General features: G+C 36.7%; 1 protein-coding gene and 1 pseudogene across 2 annotated transcripts in view; both read left to right on the top strand.

The window, feature by feature from the left end:
* Nucleotides 1-20,227, top strand: part of Stk3 (serine/threonine kinase 3) — a 254,561-nt gene that overhangs the window by 172,613 nt on the left and 61,721 nt on the right. For both annotated transcript variants that reach the window (XM_090339129.1, XM_090339128.1), the window contains exon 9: nt 9,755-9,947. In XM_090339129.1, coding sequence (XP_090195255.1) covers nt 9,755-9,947 — 193 coding nt within the window. The remainder of the gene's footprint in view (nt 1-9,754; nt 9,948-20,227) is intronic.
* Nucleotides 2,394-3,203, top strand: LOC150059061 (large ribosomal subunit protein eL6 pseudogene; annotated as a pseudogene).

Here is a 20,227-nt window from a genome sequence, read left to right as displayed (position 1 = left end):
GTTATTCTAAAACATTTGATTTTCTAAACTCTTATATTAGGTTAATCCTGTAATGTCTTGGCTGTAAGAAAATAAAAAAGAAGGTCATAGCAATTGCTGCTTTTACCATTTATTGTGTTGTACACTGGTATTGTTCAACCCTAGAGATGGAAGATAATCTTACATTTGGAAACTTTGATTATAATGCCAAGAACTTGTACAGTCTTGCATCATAGGGCCTCTGAAGTCCTTCCCACATGCCTCCACCATTTAGATTTGTTATACTGATGAAGAGTCTTTTATGACTCAAGTTCCTGAAAGCTTTGATGTAGCTTTACATGCAAAAAGTTAGGATCCATGAAGTTTTGTTTGTCAAAGACAGCAGCTGTATAAGCTATTATGCTAGTTTTACATTGACATCGACAGACCACCTACTTATAGCCATGGAAGGAAATTCATTCCTTGTGAATTCTTTGGGCATTCAGAGACTACATGTCTTAGTAATATTAAGCGATTGAATATCAGTTTAACCTGTGTGTGTGTGAGATGTGGCAGCCGTTTGATGGAGCAATGTTTTGTGTTTTCTCAGTAGTTCTTAGATCAGTTAAGCTGAACCTATAATATTGTAATCAGGTTTAATTAACCATTTGATCCCACTGTGAACTATTTCCCTTATATGGAAATAGCATGCCAGGTGCCAGTGATTCACGCCTGTAATCTTGGGTCCTCAGGAGGATGGGATCTGAGGATCACGGTTCAAAGCCAGCCCAGACATGGAAATTTGTGAAACTCTTATCTCCACTTAATCCCCAGAAAACAGGAAGTGGCACTGTGGCTGAAATGTTAGAGTAGCACTAGCCTTGAGTTGTTGAAGAGCTCAGGGACAGCACCTAGACCCAGAGTTAAAGCCATATGACCACCACCAACAACAAAAAGTATTAATTAGGATTATTTTTATGATTTGAGATATTTAAGTAAATGTACAGTGATTATTTTTACTTTTAAGCCAGTCAGTGATTAAAGTTTACTTTCTGACAGAAAGGCAATCTGTTAACCACCAAACCCTGAATTCAATTATGCACAAGGAGGGGAATAAAAGATTCCTACCAAAGTTTCCCACAGTTTTTCGCTCATCTCATTGAATTGTATGACAGATGCCTTGTGGACTACTTATTTGACTATTTCACTCTCTCATTGTGAGCTGAAGTAGCAAACCCATTAAGTCATTTTGGGTTATAAGTAACTGACATTGTTTGTTATGTTTTCTGCCTTCATTTCTTCAAATCAGAATGTCTTACAATTTTCTCTTTAGAGTCAATTTGATTTTACTAAGTCCAGAGTACTTAAATTACTTTTGATCTATTTAATTTGATTTTGTAGAAACTTTCTAGACTATGATGAGTTTTTTCTTTCATGTGTTCTTTTAGATTGGACATGTCATTTTTGCTGTTAAGGGACCATTTTTAGTATAGGTTCTAATCAACCTGAAGTCTGGATCTCAGCATCAGCTTTCTATTCCAATTTATTTACTCTTGGTTACCAATTTATCCTTTAGTTTGTGCCTGTCACTCTTCTGCCAGGCACCTCATGCCAGCCTGCAGCATTTAAAGCTTTCTGTAAACAGTGGGCATCCCTTAATGGCAGCAGACTCACACACTGCTTTCCATTCAAGCTAGAATAACTCAGCTTTGATGGTTTTTTTCCTACCAATCTGGATTAACACATCTATGCCTATTTTTTCCCCCCGTAACCAAGTTTTCTAAGGGGACTAACTTAATTCTAAGGAACAAGGGCATCTTAATTCTGTTGTTGGTTGTTCCTAACTACTCTCAGTGGTGTAGTTATCTTTTGAATTGTAAGCTTTTGTTCAGCTGGCTTTCATCTCAGAAAATAATGTGTATTCTGAATTGAAGGCTGAAGATACAAACACCTCTAGGGTGGATTTTGCACTTAAAAAAAAATCAGGCATCCAGAGTTCTGCCTAACTGAAATCGCATCAAGGCAATTTCTGCATAAGAGTCCCCAAACCAAATGGCAGTGCCAAATTGAAAGCAAAGTATGTGGTTTCAACTTTATTCTTAAATCAGGTGAGATTTGTCACCTCCTTTGAATCTCTAAACAATTTTTTCCTCATTTATCCTTTCACTGGAAATACAGACCTTTAAGAATCCCAATTTTGTGCAGGGTTTCCAGTTCTGCTTTGAAGAAAACCTAAGCTTCTCCTTTAACTACCAAAATATAAACTTTATTTAACCACCTCTCCTCCCCACTCCCCATTACATGCCCTGAGGGCAGATCTGAAGGCAGGGTTAGCTCGGCTATACAAGTACATAGCAATGATTGCTATTATTTAGCATCTTTAAAAGATATTGCAGGTGAAAAAGCTGACAAGCCTGACACTTGAAGAACCCTGAAGCCAAGAAGGCTGGTGTCCATTGCAACATGAAGAAGGCTACCCCTCAGGCTCAAAATCCCAAGAAAGGGAGGCCTCACTGCTGTTGAAACCCATTTTGGTTGAAGAATTGGCAGGTACTCCCCATCTGCCATGTATTCCAGAAAAGCCATGTGGGAGAGGAAGTACTCAGCTCTTAAACCCAAGTTTGAAAAGAAAAAAGAGAAGGAAAGGTGGTATCCTGGTGGTTAAGCTTCAAAAAATACCTAGATCCTATCCCACTGAAGATTTGCCTCCGAAGTTGCTGAGCCATGGCAAAAAGCCCTTTAGTGAGCATGTGCGAAGGCTACAGGCCAGCATCACTCCAGTGACCATCCTCACTGGAGCCACAGATGCAAGAGAGTGGTTTTCTTGCAGCAACTAGGCAGTGACTTGCTACTTGCACCTGGACTTCTGTCCCTCAATCTTGTTTCTTTTCGTAAGACACACCAGAAATTTATTGTGACCACCTCCACAAAAACTGTTATCAGCAAATGAAAATCCCTAATCCTTAAACACATCACTGACGATTACTTCAAGAAGAAACTCTAGAAGATGAGATCTTTCACACACACACACACACACACACACACACAGAGAGAGAGAGAGAGAGAGAGAGAGAGAGAGAGAGAGAGAGAGAGAGAGAGAGAGAGAGAGAGAGAGAGAATATACGGTTACATAGCAGTGCAATGTTGATCAGAAAGTTGTGGACTTGCAAATTCTACCCATTGGAGCTATTCCTCAGCTCCAAGGCTACATGCAATCTCTTTTTGTATTTATTTTTACAAAATAGTGTTCTAAACTGAGAACCTAAATAATTTTCTTTTTTAGAAAAGATATTAAAGCTTTCTAGATGACTATAAAATTGCAGCTTTTTCTGTGAATGGTTCACTGCATATTTTTTTTCTGAAGGTGGTTTTTTTTTTTTTTTTTTTTTTTTTTGCCAGTCTTGGGGCTAGCACTCAGGGCCTGAGCACTGTCCTTGGGCTTTTACCTCAAGGGTAGCCCTCTGCCACTGAGCCACAGCACCATTTCTGGCTTTTTCTATGTATGTAGTACCAATGAATCGAACCCGGGTCTTCGTGCATGCTAGGCAAGCACTCTACCACTAGGCCAAACTCCCAGCTGTGAAGATTTTTTTCATATCATAATAGAATGTGTACATATTAGCATTGTCCAGTTGAATGAAAGCCATTGTGATCATTATTTTTATATTGATTATATTTTCAGTAAAGAAATTTCATATAATTTAAGAAGAAAAAATGATGAGCTTTTTTCTCAGGACATATGCTTGAGGAGTATTCTATCTCAGTACTATAAATTTCAGACATACTTTGAATTGTTAGTGTAAAAATCATTTTGATTTTTGATCCTTAAAATCATTTGATTATTTACTATTTTAAAAACTCCTTTAAAGTAGTAAATATAGCAAATGTAATGATAATGCAAAGTCTGATTTTTTTCCTCAGACTTTTATAGCATAAATCTGTCTGAGCGATAGACTAGGATTTCCTAATAATGTTTTCAAATATTTGTATTCCATGTGGATTTTATGATTCATAAACTGGATTATCATCAGCACTCTTTATTTTACATTCCTGGCACATGATGGCCACTGATTGAAAATGCTGTTGTATTCCTTACTGAAATTGGCTGCCTTCTGCAGTGCAGAAGCATCTGTTCTGCAGATCTTTTTCTATAAAGTATCAGCATATTTTCCTTTAGTGAAGAACAAAAGTATATGTCAGTAAAATTTAACTTTGAAAAACATGTTTCTATGAAAATGTAAAAATAGCAAATCAGTTTTAACAATGATCTAAAAATATCAAGAATATATTCGTTAATGATTTTTAAAAGTAAAAGATTTCAGCACCATTACCAATTTATTAGTGTCTGTGTTTTAAGTTTCATAAAAATTATCTAATTCTCTCTGTACTTCATTATTTACTCATTTGGTGCCACTTTCTCCTTCATGAACTGAGCACTCATGTTTTTACTTTCATTATTGTTTTTGCTGTCAATTTGTAAATTTAGGTTAGCATCTTTTAGTTAAGTGAATATATACACAAAAATAATGCATATGATAAGAGGCACCCCTTGAAAATAGTATTATTGTTTTGTCATTTGTGGGTTATACTGTGTTTATAGCAATTTATAGTAGTTTATAGCTATTCGTAATTGTGTAAATTCAAAGGGGCAAGCTATTCCTTTTGTAGATTCAATCTCAATGGACTTATTAGAAGGTTAAAAGTTCTATTTCAATGAGATGTTATGTTTCTTGTTAAGTTAAATGGCCATAGTGTTGAATCTTATAAGAATGACAAATGAGTCAGATATAAAAATATAATTTAGTGTTTTGGGCACTGGTGTCATCTAGTATAAAATATTAAGAGTAGTAGATTTCAAAAGAAAACTGATAGAAAAAAATCAACTTCTGCATCCTTGGGTGGGATCTACTTAAAAGAATAAAAGTAGGAAAAAAAACTTGCTGTTTGACCAAATACAGACAATATATGCATACAATATATGTATGTTATTTTCTTCATAATAAAAATAGGAAAAAACTAGCTGTTTGACCAAATATATACAATATATACAAACAATATATGTATGCTATTTTCTTCATCAGTTAACAGATGAAAGCATGCTCTTGTGAATCTTTAATGTAAATTAAATTGAACTGAAAGAAAATGTTTCATATGGTTTAATAGCTTTACAAAGTTGGAAGTTAGAGCCTAACCTTTAGCATTAGTCAGGCCCTGTTTAAAATCTTGCTTCTACTGTTTGTTATTTGTTGTTTATCCTTGGACAGATTTTTAAACAAAATTGGATTTCAGGTTTATGATTTTTACAAAAAAGATGATACTTCACAGGGTAAATCAGAGCATTAAGCTGGGTAACAGTGGCACATGCCTGTAATCCTAGCTACTCAGGATGCTAATATCTGAGGATCATGGTTCATTGCTACCCCAGGTAGAAAAGAGATTTTTATTCTCAATTAACTGCCCCCCCACCCCCCCCAAAAAAAGAAAAACAGAAGTGTAGCTGTGGCTGAAATGGTAGAGTGCTAGTCTTTAGCAAAAAAGCTCAGAGACAGCACCTAGGCCCTGACTTCAAGTCCTAGGACGTGTGTGTGTGTGTGTGTGTGTGTGTGTGTGTGTGTGTGTGTGTGTGTGTGTGTGTGTACACGCAATCATGGAGTAGCCTATAAAGAGACTTCATGGGCTGGGATGTAGCTCAGTGGCAAAGCGCTAGCCTAGCAAGTGCAATGTCCTGGGTTCGATCCCCAGTGCCAAAAAAGAAAAGACAAAAAAATATAGTTTAAAAAAACCCCAATAACAACAACAAAAAATACCCTTTAGGGGGCCGGGAGTTTGACCTAGTGGTAGCGTGCTTGCCTTGCATGCACGAAGACCCAGGTTCGATTCCTCAGTACCAAGTACATAGAAAAAAAGCCGGAAGTGGTGCTGAGGCTCAAGTGGTAGAACCCCAGCCTTGAGAAAGTCCAAGGACAGTGCTTAGGTCCTGAGCTCGAGCCCAGGACTGGCCCCCCCCCCCAAAAAAAAAAAAGACTTCATAACAGTGCCTCTCGCTCATTGATGGTAACCATGTTTTTCATTAAAGGAAGGATCTCCTGAATGACTTTAGGATAACATTATTTTTCTTCTCCAAGGGTTCTTCAATAATCATTCTGTTTATAATTTTAGTTTAAATCAAGTTGTATCACTAGACCTTCACATAACATTGTTGTTAATTCTGTATTTTGACACAAAATGAAGTATTAGTTAATAGATTACTATTAAGAATGATGCTCTATACCGGATATCAGGAAAATAACTGTTAATAAAATCTCTTTTCTACGGTTAGAGCTTTGAGTGTCAAATAGAGACTTTAGATAAGACAAATGTACATTTGTAGTAAATGTATGATCTGGATAAGAAAAATGTGTTAGGGGAATAAAGTTACACATACTTACGTTTCAGAGTGTCTGAACTGTGAAAACATTTGCCTGAGTGTAGCTGTGTTGAAAAAAAGTTGTATAAAACACCCTGACTAAATTTATGCTTACTTGTTTTTATATAGTCTACTTATCCCTTAAGACAAACTCAGTAGAGAAACTAGAAGATTCCAGACAAAGCAATGAAAAGAAGCTCTAAATGTTAATTACCATTATTTTATCAATACAGACTATATACAGGTACTAAAATATCACACTGTACATATGGTTATTATGTGTTAGTTATTATGTGTTAATCAATTTTTTTTCATGTTTTATGGGAAATAAAGATTTAACTCAAGGGCAGCCTTTTCTGTGAGGCTTTCGCTGCTTCTTCTTCTTTTTTTTTTTTTTTTTGCCAGTCCTGGGGACTGAACTCAGGGCCTGAGCACTGTCCTTGGGCTTTCCTCAAGGTTAGAGCTCTACCACTTAAACCACAGCACCAATTCCAGCTTTTCTATATATGTGGTACTGAAGAATTGAACCCGGATCTTTGTGCATGCTAGCAAGCACTCAACCTCTAGGCCAAACTCCTGGGCCCTCTCTGCTTCTTTTAGGCAAAATTGGAGGCTTCTACTCTTAGGTAACCATTATACTATTAACACTTTTCTTATGCTTCTTAACGATTGTCTTGTAATTTATTTTTCAGTTGCCAGGAAATTCTCTAGAACTCAAATTCCTTAAAACAAAACAAATCACCACAGATGGAACAAAACTGTCTTAATGATTTTTGTATTTTTCAATGCCTGTTTCATTATTTGACATATTACAGATGTGTAATAAATACTTAGTGAATAAATTAGTAAATGATAATATAAATTCATTTATTGAATATACATTTATTAAGTACCTAGTATTATGGCAGTGAGAATTTGACAGAAAGAATCTCTTGCCGCCTGTAATCCTAGCTACTCAGGAGACTGAGATCTGAGGATCAAGGTTCAAAGCCAGCCCAGGCACAAAAGGACCTGAGACTATCTCCAGTTAACCTCCAGAAAATGGGAAATGGGGCTTGGTTCAAGGGTAGTGCGGAAGCCTTGAGCTGAAGAGCTCAGGTACAGCATCCAGGCGAGTTCAAGCCCTATGACCCACAAAAAAAAAAAAAAATCTCCTGCCTTCATCAAACTTATATTCTAGTGGTACAGAAGACTAGATCTAGGCTGGGAGAAAGACAAAAAGTAGAGAGTGATGGAAGCTCTAATTCAAATTGGTGATCAGAAAAGCCTCCCTGAGGAGATGAAATCAAAGTTAAATAAATGTCTTATTGAAGAGCATTCCAATCTGAAAGATCAGCCAATTTAAAGACTAAAAGAGGAACGTGGTTAAAATACTCAAAAAACAGCAAAAGAGGCCAACATGGCTGGAGTTTGATGAACAGGAAGGAATGTGATAGGAGATGAGATTGGCAGATGTTGCTAGGCTAGATCATATTTGGCCATGATAAATAGTTTATATTTATTCTAAATGTGATAAGAGGCCAAAGTGCAGAATTTACAGCTAGAAAATAATGTGACATGATTTGTCTTTTGAAAAGCTCACTATGTCTGGTGTGTGGAACTGAAAGAGGTAAGAATGAAAATAGTAAATAATAAGAGGCTTCTCTGATTCACTCAAGTAAAAGAATGTGGTGGCTTGGATCAAGTAATTTTATGGGGTGGAATAGGAAATTAACATGTTAAGCCTCTACATCTAACTTAATATTCAAGCAGATAAACATTTAAATATAAAGAAGATTCATGTATGTGGTAGAATAATGGGCTAAGAAATGAAAGGATTGTAGTCCAGGTGTGGTGGTACATATCTATAATCCCACATATAAGAGGATCAAAGTTCAGATTTGTCTGAGCAAAAGGTTAATGACACTCTACCTCAATATCAAGCAGGTAGTGCGGTGCACACTTAGGAGAAGGAGGATCTCAGTCCCAGGTTAGCTAGCCCTCCCCCTCAAAAAATGTAAAATCCCATCTGAGAAACAAAGTACAAAGCAAAAGGGCTGAGATGGAGCAAGTGATACCTCACTTGCCTAACAAGAATGAAGCCAATGAATTCAATCCTCCTTACTGCCCTCCTCCTGAAAAAGAAAATGGTTTAACTCCAACTCTTTTAATTATTTAATTATTTATTTATTTATACCGGTCCTGGGGCTTGAACTCAGGGTCTGAGCACTGTCCTTGGACTTTCGCAAGGCTACAGCTCTGCCTTTTGAGACACAGCACCACTTCTAGCTTTTTTCTATGTATGTGGTACCAAGAAATCAAACCTGGGTCTTTGTACATGCTAGGAAAGCATTCTACCACTAGGCTAAACTCCTGGCCTCCCAAATCATTTATTTTATGTTTTTATTTTATTGTTGAGATAATGTAAAGAGGGGTTACAGTTACATTCATCAGATAGTAGGTATGTTACTTATTACACATTACTACCCCTTCTCCTGTTTTTCCCTAACTCTTAAATAGAAATGTTTCTCACATTCTGTGCCTCTCAGTTTTCCAGATATTAAGCAGTGTGTTAATTTGGTTTCTTTTCTATCTTGAAGGGCCTTGATTTTATATTATAAATATATATTGAATATTAGAATGGAATAATTTAATGGATTCAAGAGTACTATAAGACATTTGTGTCTATATTTCTAGCTACTTAAGAGGTGATGATAGAATTGCCATTCAAAGCCAGTGTGGTCAGAAAGTTAGCAAGACCCCATATCACCAATAAACACATCTATGGTGGCTTGTGTCTGCCAATACTGTCACCCTAGCTACTTGAAAGGCTGCGATTGGGAGGATTCAAGGCTTGAGGCCAATCTGAGCAGGAAAAGGTCTAGAGACCCCTTATCAACTGATAGCTTGGTGGGATTTTGTGTGCCTATTACTCCAATTGCTGTGGAAAATATAAAATAGGTGGCTCTTGCCCTATGTACATGACTGAGTAAGAAGTAAGACCTTGTTTGAAAAAGAAACAAACCCTGAGTTCAAACCCCAGTACCATCAAGAAAAAGCTTAAGGGCAAACATGTCTTACCTTTAAAGCGACCTTTTGTATAGCTTATTTCATCACTATATTGTGTTAATGTATTTATAGATAATGTATTGATCTCAGTCTTTATTTCAAAAACAACCAGTAGCTTTGTATTTTTATCACTTTCTGTTGTTGGGTTTTAATCACCTAAAGCCTTAGGTTGTTTTGCTAATTTTACCCCTTACGATAACATTTGTGTGTATGCTTATATGAAAAATAGTAGTAATAATAGTATGATTATTATTAATAACAGTGTAGACATGCCCTTGTTAATAGTTAAAAAATCCAATTGTCCCAGAACAGTGTTTCTTCACTGTGGTATTTTGTTTCTAGGATGAAGATGAGCTGGATTCCCACACCATGGTGAAGACTAGCTCAGAAAGTGTGGGCACAATGCGGGCGACAAGCACCATGAGTGAAGGGGCCCAGACCATGATTGAACACAACAGTACCATGTTGGAATCTGATTTGGGGACCATGGTTATAAACAGTGAGGATGAGGAAGAAGAAGATGGAACTATGAAAAGTATGTGACCTTTTTCTTCATTAAAGATGAGTTCCCTATTTTGAAAGTATACTTACATGGAAACTAGAATTGTTTAATAATTACTTAAAAAAATGATGGATTTTTTGAGGGGTTTCAGCTTTGTTTGATAGCAAGAGAAAGAAGAAAGAAAGAAAGGAAAGAAGAAAGGAAGGAAAGAAAGAAAATATAGCACCAGAAAGCTTTAAAATTTATTTTAATATAACATATAGTATTATGTATTTAACTTGGAGTTGTAGAACTTTTTTTCCTGTTGAAGGTTACAAACCCATAATTTAATTTGTAAAGTATTTTAGAAAGAAGATAGTGCTTAACATTTACTTTTTCAATTAAAAAAGCAAGCCTAAAATTTCATTCCAATAAATACAACATAATATTATTTCATGTTGTCCAGATTATCAGTTAAACCACAGAGACAGAGGAGTGCATGTTATGGGAAGAAATGAGGGCTGAAGCAGGAAAATAAGAAATCCTCAAAGAAAGAATGGGAGTTAGGAATGCTTATAGAGAAGACTGTGTTCCATGCATGTTTACTGCTGCTTATCATGTGTGAGACACAGGCCAGGACTCTAAAATGATTCAGACATTCTCTCTGACATCTGTTGCTTACAGAGTGATGAAAATAAGGGTCCTTCTATGGACTAGTCCACCCTTCCTTCCTTCTTTCCATTTGCTCCCCTCCCCCTCCTCCCTTCCCTCCCTCCTTCTCTCCTTTCCTTCTATCCTTCATTCAATGCAGGACATTGTGATGTACAGTGAGAGAGCAGAAACAATTAACTTTAAACAACCATTGACCTTTCTCTTTTTTCCCCCCACTACTGTAGTCTCATGTGATTGATATCAAGGTCTGAGTACTAGGCAGTTTTCTACTACATGATATTGTTTCTAAGTGGTAGGATAGAAAAATTACATGATTTGTGCTATTAGAGAGCTTAGAAAGTTGCAAATATTCAAGTGATTTGCTAGTACTGTGGAATGGAAATGAGAATTTCCTCTCTGACATTTCTGTTTGTTTTTGCCGATCCCTTTCTTTGTGCTACTGCCCTAGTGTTGCTGCTCCAGTGAAATTCAATCTCAAAAGTTTCACTTACCTCACTATTGGTTCTTTCCCCACATTTTCTGCTATATGGCTTATATACTTTCTGCTATATGGTTATATACTTTGGAATGGGAAGGTCATGATGCACAAAGTGCAAACAAACTGAATTTATATGTAGTTAATCAGTGTGGCAGTGTATATGAATGTTTTTTTCCTCCTGTCAATGGTGGGTATCCTGAACTTTTGACTTGGAAAGCAACCTGAATCTTGGATTTCCAGAAAATCCTAGCTGAGCTTCTGACTAGAATAGGTCTTTCCCATTTTAACACGCTTACTGCATAAGATGTTCTTGTGGCCCTCAATGTTGCTGGTATTAGGATACAATTCATATACTCTATAGATCAAAATGATCCCATGTCGGGGTTTTTAGTCCTCGGTCCCTCCCAACTCCCAGGAGGGATAGGGAGAACACACCCGGCCAGGAGGAGCAGAGAAAGGAGAGGGCCGACTGACCACCGGCACCCGGCCCTTCCTGGCGGGAGGACAATCTGACTCCTCAGGGAGACCTGTCAAGGCAGGAACTCCTTTATTAAGGAAGTCTATTCAGCCAACATAGGATGCAGGAGCCTGTCAGCACAAAGGTGGGAGGGGTCGGGGAGGTACTCTCATTGAGGAAGTCCATTCAGCTAACATAAGATGTATGTGCTGTCCAAGAGGGCTGAAGGGTTCGATCCCAGAGGTGGCCTTACTTTCACAAACCACAGCATGCCTTCCAACCCGGGGCAGGCGCCATCTCAGCCAGATGCAGTCCCAAGACGAGGGAATGAGCACTGGGCCACGAGTTAGGCCTCCTTTTACAGCATAGGTTTCCATTTCCCTAATGTGTCGTGCCCCACAAACCCACATTAAGATAACACATTTCCTACCAGCACATAACATCGCATTTCTCCAAGTTGATAAAATTCTTTCAATCAGATTTTAGGATTCTTAGAACATTTAAGAACTCTTCATTGCTTGCTTTATTGTACATCTAGTGAGCTATTCAACTTTCTGCAAAACTACCAAAACAACTTCTTTATACAATTGTATATTGGAGCATCATAAGCACAGTGATTTGAAAAAATGAGTATGGAATTTAATTTATGTTTGATTATTACATTTCAAGGAAGAAGTAATAATGATGATTTATCAGATGTCATACTTTGAAATTACACAATAGATTTTCACATAATTTGTACAGTCACTTTAGCTGTAACAACTGTAGAAATCAATATATTATGATTTTACTGTATGACTAAATATAGATGACTGACTGTATCATAGAGATCTTAAGAAAAAATCATTTTGAAATTGAGCAGATAGTGCTGTAAGTGGTTGCATTAGTTTTATGTCTCAACAGGTTTTAACTTTCATATTTTAAGTTCCTACAAATCATTCTATGATGTAGCTTTTCTGTTTTCTCCAAAATTTAATCAAGTAGTGTTAATGTAACCTCCACAGAGTTAATCAGAAGAGTAATAGTAATAGGTGTGAAGTTTTTGAGGGAAGACTTGCTTACGTGTACTTCCTAGTGCAAGTCCCCATAAGCCTTCCTCATGAGCCCCCCACCTCCAGTCTGGGCCCATTTCCTCTCTACAATTTTCATCACATCTTTCTTCTGTCTCTAGCATTCCAATGACAGCCAGTTGCTTTTAGGCTAGTGTTCAATATTGATTTAAAGGCTCTGGTCCTTATTTACCTTTCTAATCCCATATCTCATTATGCCTGAGCTCTTACAGTACTCTTCATTACTTTGAAGGGTTGCACTTCCCTAATCCTTTTATGTGGACTAAATATTTTCTAAATAGAAATGAACATAGTAATAAAATAATGTGGAATCTAGTGCTGCTTATTAATTATGTGTTAATCTTTTCTGTGTTTAATTTGCATATATTTCTCTCCCCTTTGTTCAGTGTGCATATGCATATTAATTTAAACTACCTAAAAAAGATGCTCAATTTCTAGATTCAAGCAAATTCAGGTTTTGGTCACTATGTCTTCAGACATTAGAAAAGTCTTTGACATGGTCTCCAGTGTAAAGACACTATGTATTTTGACCTAGGTGATGATCTTATTATGAGAGTTCAACAGTTATACTCCAGCATGTTTATTTCAGTCAGAATTTATTAGAGGAAATAAGAATTAGTGTAATTTTTATTTTAACAAATAAAATTAAGTTATTAAATATTTTATCATAAAATAATAAAATCTAGGAACTAGAAGGATGCTTTAACTATAGTAGATAATCTGTGAAGAATCATCCCTATCTTTATACCCTTTCACTTTTCCTGCCAACAACTTGGAAAGCTGGAACATAGAGATTCCTGAACTTTCTCCTGCTCTGCTTCTTACTCTGTGAGGAAGGCCTGATCTCCCTGGGACTGGAAATACAGAACCACTTAGCAAGCAGCTCCGTCCTTTCTCCCATCAACATTTTTGCTCCCACCTCTTCTCTGCCTACACCTAGACCTTACCTCATTTTTCTTTATTCAGTAAGCTAACTAGAAACATTGTTTAGAAAATTATTACCTTCAAAATGAACTTAGTGGCATGAACATGAGTAAGGTGTATTTGATAGTTGACCAGATGAAAAATGTCAAGGGATACTCTGATATTTAGTCGCATGTTTATCAATGTATGTTAAGGTAATGTGAGGTAAAAGAATTATATTCCGCTGTTTATGAAATTTAACATTTTTTAAGTAAATGGGTATAGTCCCATAAAAACATGAAAGAAAGAAATAATTTTTGGCAAGGGGAAAAGGTGTGAATTTCTCAGATTATAGCTGTGGGCCAAGTATTGTGCTCTAGACTTTGGATACAGTAGTTTGTTTAATCTTCACAAGAACCCAATAAAATTCCATTTTATCTACCATTTACCACTGAATGAAACTGAAACTTGAGGAGTGTTAAGTAACTTGTTCAATATTTCATAGCAAGTCAGTGATGGAACAAGAATATAGATCCAAATTTGACACTAAAATCATATTAATCCCTTATGGTTAGGATTTAGAATATCTGTGAAAATTTTCAGATTGTATAAAAATTATATCAGAATAGTATAATAATTTTCTCTTTTTTGACAGCATATCTAAATATGCATAATCCTCGTGGCTTATTAGAAATCCTTCATCTTCCTCTAAAAAAGTACTAGGTACTCCAGCTACATGGTGCCTGATTTGGAGCTTCCTATGGGCACTGAATATATTCTTCATTTCTGTGTGCTCTGGGTCTGGGGATATTACCCAGCCCAGGACTGCTGGTCTGTGCAGTTTGGTTATTAATACTTGTTTTACTATCGCCAAGCCCAAGTAAACATAGGCATACTAATCTTCCTAGTGCAAATGAAAATCTCTTTCCTTGCCTGCCATTGGCTCACACTTGTAATCCTAGCTGCTCAGAAAACTGAAATTCAGAGGATCATGGTTTGAAACCAACCCAGACTGAAAAGTTCAGGAGACTTTACCACCAAAGTAACCAGCAAAAAACTTAGTTGGAGGCATGGCACAAGTGGTAGAATACTAGCCATGGAATCAAGAATGAGACTCTGAGTTCAAAAACCACAGTATTGCCAGAGGAAAAAGAAAAAAGGAAATAAATTAAAAGTTAGACAAACTTTTTGTTAAGTATTTTTGAAATCTTATATATGTAAATTTTCACAAAGACCATTTGATTGGATGCAAATTAATGAACAATTGGGGGCAGACTGGCATATTTCCTAAGGCATTATATTCCATGTAATTCAGTGTGTTTTAAAATCTTTTGAGGAATGAATGGAGACAGAAACAAGCTTTTTCTTTATAATTTGAAAGGTACAAAGAAAATTAGTGGTGATTATTTTTTATTTTTAATGGATCTTTAGTCCTACAAGTACATCAAAAAAGTTGGACCAAAATTGAGGAGCCAGATAATTTGAATATTAATTTTACTATTGAAATAATTCTGATTATGATCAGAATTTAAGTGCAATTGCAGAAGTTCATGTTATTTTCATGTGTTTAAAAAAAATACTTGCCCTACAATTGCATATGACAATGGTTACTGTTTTAAGGTTTCTGTCTTCATGTCATTCTCTCATTGAAGGGCCTTTGATTTCTTGCCACCCTTCCCCCATCTTGGGGTATGAAGTCAGGGTGTAGGCTTCATTTGCTCAAGGCTAACACTCTACCACTTGCGCCACAATGCCACTTCCAGCTTTTTCTAAGTAGTTTATTGGAGATAAGAGTCTTAAGGACTTTCCTGTCCAGGCTAGCTTCAAACTGTGATCCACAGATCTCAGCTCCCTGAGTAACTAGGATTACAGGAGTGAGCCACCAGCACCCGAAACTTCTTAGTTTTTCTTTTGTTTGTCTTTTAAATAAATTCCAAGTCAGAAAAATCATCCTCTCTGTTCTAGCTCTGTCAATATGGCTCTACATGGAAATTCAACGGAACACCACAGCATCTTTCTCATATTGTACAAGTAAACATTACTAAGAAATTACAAGTGCCCCCCCCATTAGCTTGGAAAACAAATTTTATTTTCCTTTTAAGGAAGAAAAAAATGTAACAAAGACATACTGTACATATTACAATTAGATTTTAAATTAAGCAACGGAAAATAGACATGCAAATACAATTGAATAGAAAATTAGGTGAAAAAACATATTAGAGTTATTGCATCTTATTTCAAAGAAAATGATTAATGGAATAGATTGCTTTCTTTTGTTTAAATTGATTTTTTTTTTCTGGTACTGGACTCTGGATCCATAAGCTCACTCAGCTTGCTGCTGTTCTACCATGTGGACTCCAACTCAGTGATTTGCTGGCTAGTTGAATATGGAGTCTCAAAGACTTTTCTGCCCTAGATAGCTTTGAATTGTAATCCTCTAGGTCTCTGCCTCCTGAGTAGGTAGGGCAATAGCCATGAACCACCTGCATTCAGCCATAAGTTAATTCTTATAATTGTGTTTACTCTGTAAGAATGTTTCTTTTTATCTTAAGAACATGTTAAACCAGACACAGTGGCTCACACCTGTAATCCTAGCTACTCAGGAGTCTGAGATCTGAGGATCAAGGTTCAAAGCCAGCCCAGGCACTAAAGACCATGAGACTCTTATCTCCAATTAACCTCTAGAAAAGGGGAAGTGGGGCTGTGGCTAAAGGGGTAGGGTGGTAGACTTGAGTTGAAGGGCTCAGGAATAGGGCTCAGCCCCAGAGTCCAAGTCCCATGACTGGCAAAAAGAAAAAAGAAAAAGAACATGTTAGTTCACATCTGTAATCAGAAGCTCAGAAGGCTAAGATCTGATAATCACAGTTTGAAGCCAACTTTGGGCAAGAAAGTTCATGAGACTCTTCTGTCCAATTAACCATCAGCAAACCAGAAGTGGAGCTGTGGCTCAAAGTGAGACAGTGCCCAGACCCTGAGTTCAATCCCTGCAACTGGAGGGAAAAAAAAAAAAAAGGACTACTCTTAATAGAAGGCCTTCCTGTGATATCATTTTTAGGGTATGATGCTCATTCTCCTGTTTATAGAATAAATGCTAGCTCTCTGGTCATGCGGTCTTCATTCAGGTCAAAGGGGGAAAAAAGCTGAATAGGTAGTTTCTGTATCAAGAAACATCTTAGAAACATATATTACTGGCTATAAGTCTATTACATAGCCATTCCTATGCAAGGGAGGTACCTTTTTACCCCTAAGGAGGGAAAAATAATGTAGATATTATATAAGCAATTTTTTTTTTACTTTTTAAGACTTCAACACTAGTTGTGGTTGACAAGTTAGAAGATTCTGATTAGATTAGTGTTAAAAGAGGCCAGAACTGTTGAGATTAGAAGAATAGATTTCTACGATGAAATTTCCTATTACTTCTTTCTTCTTTTTTTCCCCTTTTCTTTCTTTTCTTTTTTTTTTCTTAAATGAAACCCAAGGGATTGGTATGCTTCAGCCTTTTATATTACCACTCTTTATCTCTGATCCAGTTTCCATTTCTTGGACTTACTATAGAAAAGAATGCCTGTCTCTCAGCCATTTCCTTGTCTCTAGAGGATTGCTGAGCTAATCTTTCTTTGTGATGTGAAGCCTTTTATAAAAGATTAACTGTTTCCCCACTTATTCATTGTAGGGTAAAAGCAACTTTAAGTTTTTTATTTTTTCTTCTTCCCAGTGTACACCGCTACTCTTAATATGTAGGAGCTGTTCTGTGTCAGTTCTGTGTTAATCTTCATTCATTTCTATCATGATTGGGTGGATCCTCTCACCTATAAAGATCTGTATTATGAGTCATTGTTGAATTAAAAGACCCCTAACAGTTTCATTATAGTACCAGGGTAGTGATACACAGTAGTACCACACTAATTAAATGAAATAATAAAATAGACTCTAATTAGATCTCTGTAGCAAAGACAGTTCTGGGCCAGAGGAAAAGTAGTGAGACTAGTTCGTCATCTAATATTAAGAGGAGAAAGATTTGGGAAGGGCCATTGGTCAGGAAGTGCCTTTGTTTTTTAAAAGCAATTTGAAAGTGTCATAATTTGTCTGTTTGTCGTAGTATATGTGTGTTTTGACAGAGTACTTACATATATTGAATTTACTTTTAAAGAATGCTATCTAAGGCCAGGAGTTTGGCCTAGTAGTAGAGTGATTGCCTAGTATGCATGTAGACCAGGTTCAATTCTTCAGTACCACATCGTACATAGAAAAAGCTGGATATGGTACTGTGGCTCAAGTGGTAAGCTCTAGCCTTGAGAAAGTCCAAGGACAGCACTCAGGCCCTGAGGTCAAGAGCCCCAGGACTGGCAAGAAAAAAGAATGCTATCTAGGTGTGGGAAGCGCCTCACACCTTTAATTGTAGCTGTCTGACAGGTAGTGATAGGAAGCAAGAGTTCCAAACTAGTCTAGGCAATATGATAAAGGGCCAGAGCATGCCTCAAGGGGTATAGCACTTGCGTAGGAAGCACAAAGCCCTGTCTCTAAATCTCAGTACCAGAAATTGAAGGGGGATGGAGGGGAGTGCTCTCTAGACTCAAGAGGCCAAGGAAAGAGGGCTATTAGGCCTCAAGTGGAGCTGTGGCCAGCTAGGCTCCATTGCATGGATTTAAAGTTTTCAAAAAAGAAAGTTGCTGGAAATAGTTTCATTAAATATTTCTATTCATTTTTCAAATGCAGTTGATAATGGTGGTTTTATGCGTTTCATATAGTTTTCCCCTAAAACCATTTTCCAGTCGTCTTTGAGTCTGACATTCCTATAGCAATATTAATAATCCTTGTTCTGAACATTAAAGTTTTCACATATCTTTATATATGTGACCCATTTTAAGACTTTCTGTTGAAAACCAGAACTTACAACAACTATTGTAATTACGTTACAGTCCAGAATTACTTTTCTTGGTAGGTGCTTAACTCAGCAGCAGAGCATATGGTGAGCCTGTACTATACTCTGAGTTTGATCTCTAGCATCATTTAAAAAAAAAAAAAAGCTGAAAGAAGGTAGGAAATGAATATCAAATAAAGTATTCTTTTATGGATTATTTTCCATTTGATTTATCCTAGTGTCCAATAGAAGATGAGTAAGTTTACTTCCACTTCAATTTGGTTTTTTTTTCTTCTTATTTTCATAAAATGGGGCAGAAGTGGAGAATAAGTGAAGTAAGCCAGACTCAAAGGAACTTAGGCTCAATGGTTTCCCTCATTCGTCATAATCAGTAGAAACCTTGGGCTCTACTAGCAGAGATCTGCAATAGAGCAAAATCTTGATACATAAGGCCATATAATATGAAGCTAATTGAAAGGACCTCCAGGATATTGAAACAAAAGCCATATAATGAATGATTGTTGTCCTTAATGTACTATGTTGTCTCTCATCTCCTTTGCTGTCCCTTGGTTATCTCGTATTGTTACCGTATCTCACTTTGTTATCTGATATATTGAATTTATTTGTATTTGGTTATTTGGAATTGGATAGGGAAGGGGGGAAAACCAAGATGGGTGGGGGGTGTGGGGGGGAGGGTAATGGGTACCAAGACATGTGAAAGGGTATCAATGTATGTGAATTAATGCACCTTCTATCTGGCAAATATCATGTAACCCTTTTACTAATTACAATAAAAAAAAAGAAGTGGAGAATAACTGAGATTAAATTTCTAGGCTGTTTTGAAATAATATGTTGCCATAGGAACCAAGTTTCAATTCTGAAGCTACAGAAATGTATCTTACAATGATATTTCTTAAAGACAAATCAATGTTCTTAAATTCTGTTGAGAGCACTGAAGGAAAGCATGTATCCCTTTCAAATGTTAGTAATATAACCTTGTCAGATTGACTGATTTTCTCCTTTTCTTGTCTTCCTCACATTTTGTCCAGCCATCTATCACTGGACAATAGAGTAACATTCATTTTTCAGTTATTGTGAGTAACAATACAGTGAATGAACATAGACATATAAATCTCATGACCTTGTTTCAGATAATTTTAGGTATATAACCAAAAGTAAGATGGTCTATTTTATGTTATATGGATTTTATAACAGTTTAAAAAACCTAATTAATATGAAGTTATAAAACCTTTGTTTTGTTGGGGAAAAGTCATATCACTTTTAAGGCAATGAGATTTAAACAAAAATAAATGAATAAACACCACCATTATTCCCTTTTCTTCTGTCCTCACCAGAACAAATTCATCTAAACTTTGAATCTGCCAAATAATGTACCTAGAAATTGGAGAGCCATGAAAAGGGAAGAAAAAATGGGGTAGAAGCCTGACAATTCTTCCTCCTTCACTGCATTCTCTTTTTTTCTTCTTACAGAGTCTTAATTTACCATAGAAAGTAAGGCTTCCATTCTGACAAATTGTGTGTGTGTGTGTGTGTGTGTGTGTGTGTGTGTGTGTGTGTGTGTGTGTGTGTGTGTGTGTGTGTATGTGAGATGGGGCTTGAATTTAGTGCCTCTTGCTCTTTTTTGGTTCTTTTATAGATCGTGACAAATGCTTTACAGTTTTACCATTGTAACACACACTACTTTCCAGCTTTTGGCTGGTTAATGGACAATTTCTCTGTCAGGGCTAGCTTCAAACCATTGTCCTCAGATCTCAAGCTCCTGAAAAGCTAGTATAACAGGTATTTGCTACTGACTCCAAATTCTCTCCCTCCCTTCCCCCTCTCTCTTCTCTCCTCTCTCCTCCCTCCCCTTCCTCTCTCTGTCTCTCTCCC

Source organism: Megascapheus bottae, chromosome 9 (assembly GCF_031878675.1).
Source record: "Megascapheus bottae isolate mThoBot1 chromosome 9, mThoBot2.hap1, whole genome shotgun sequence".
Classification (NCBI taxonomy): Eukaryota; Metazoa; Chordata; class Mammalia; order Rodentia; family Geomyidae; genus Megascapheus; species Megascapheus bottae.
This window is presented reverse-complemented; position numbering and strand designations above follow the sequence as displayed.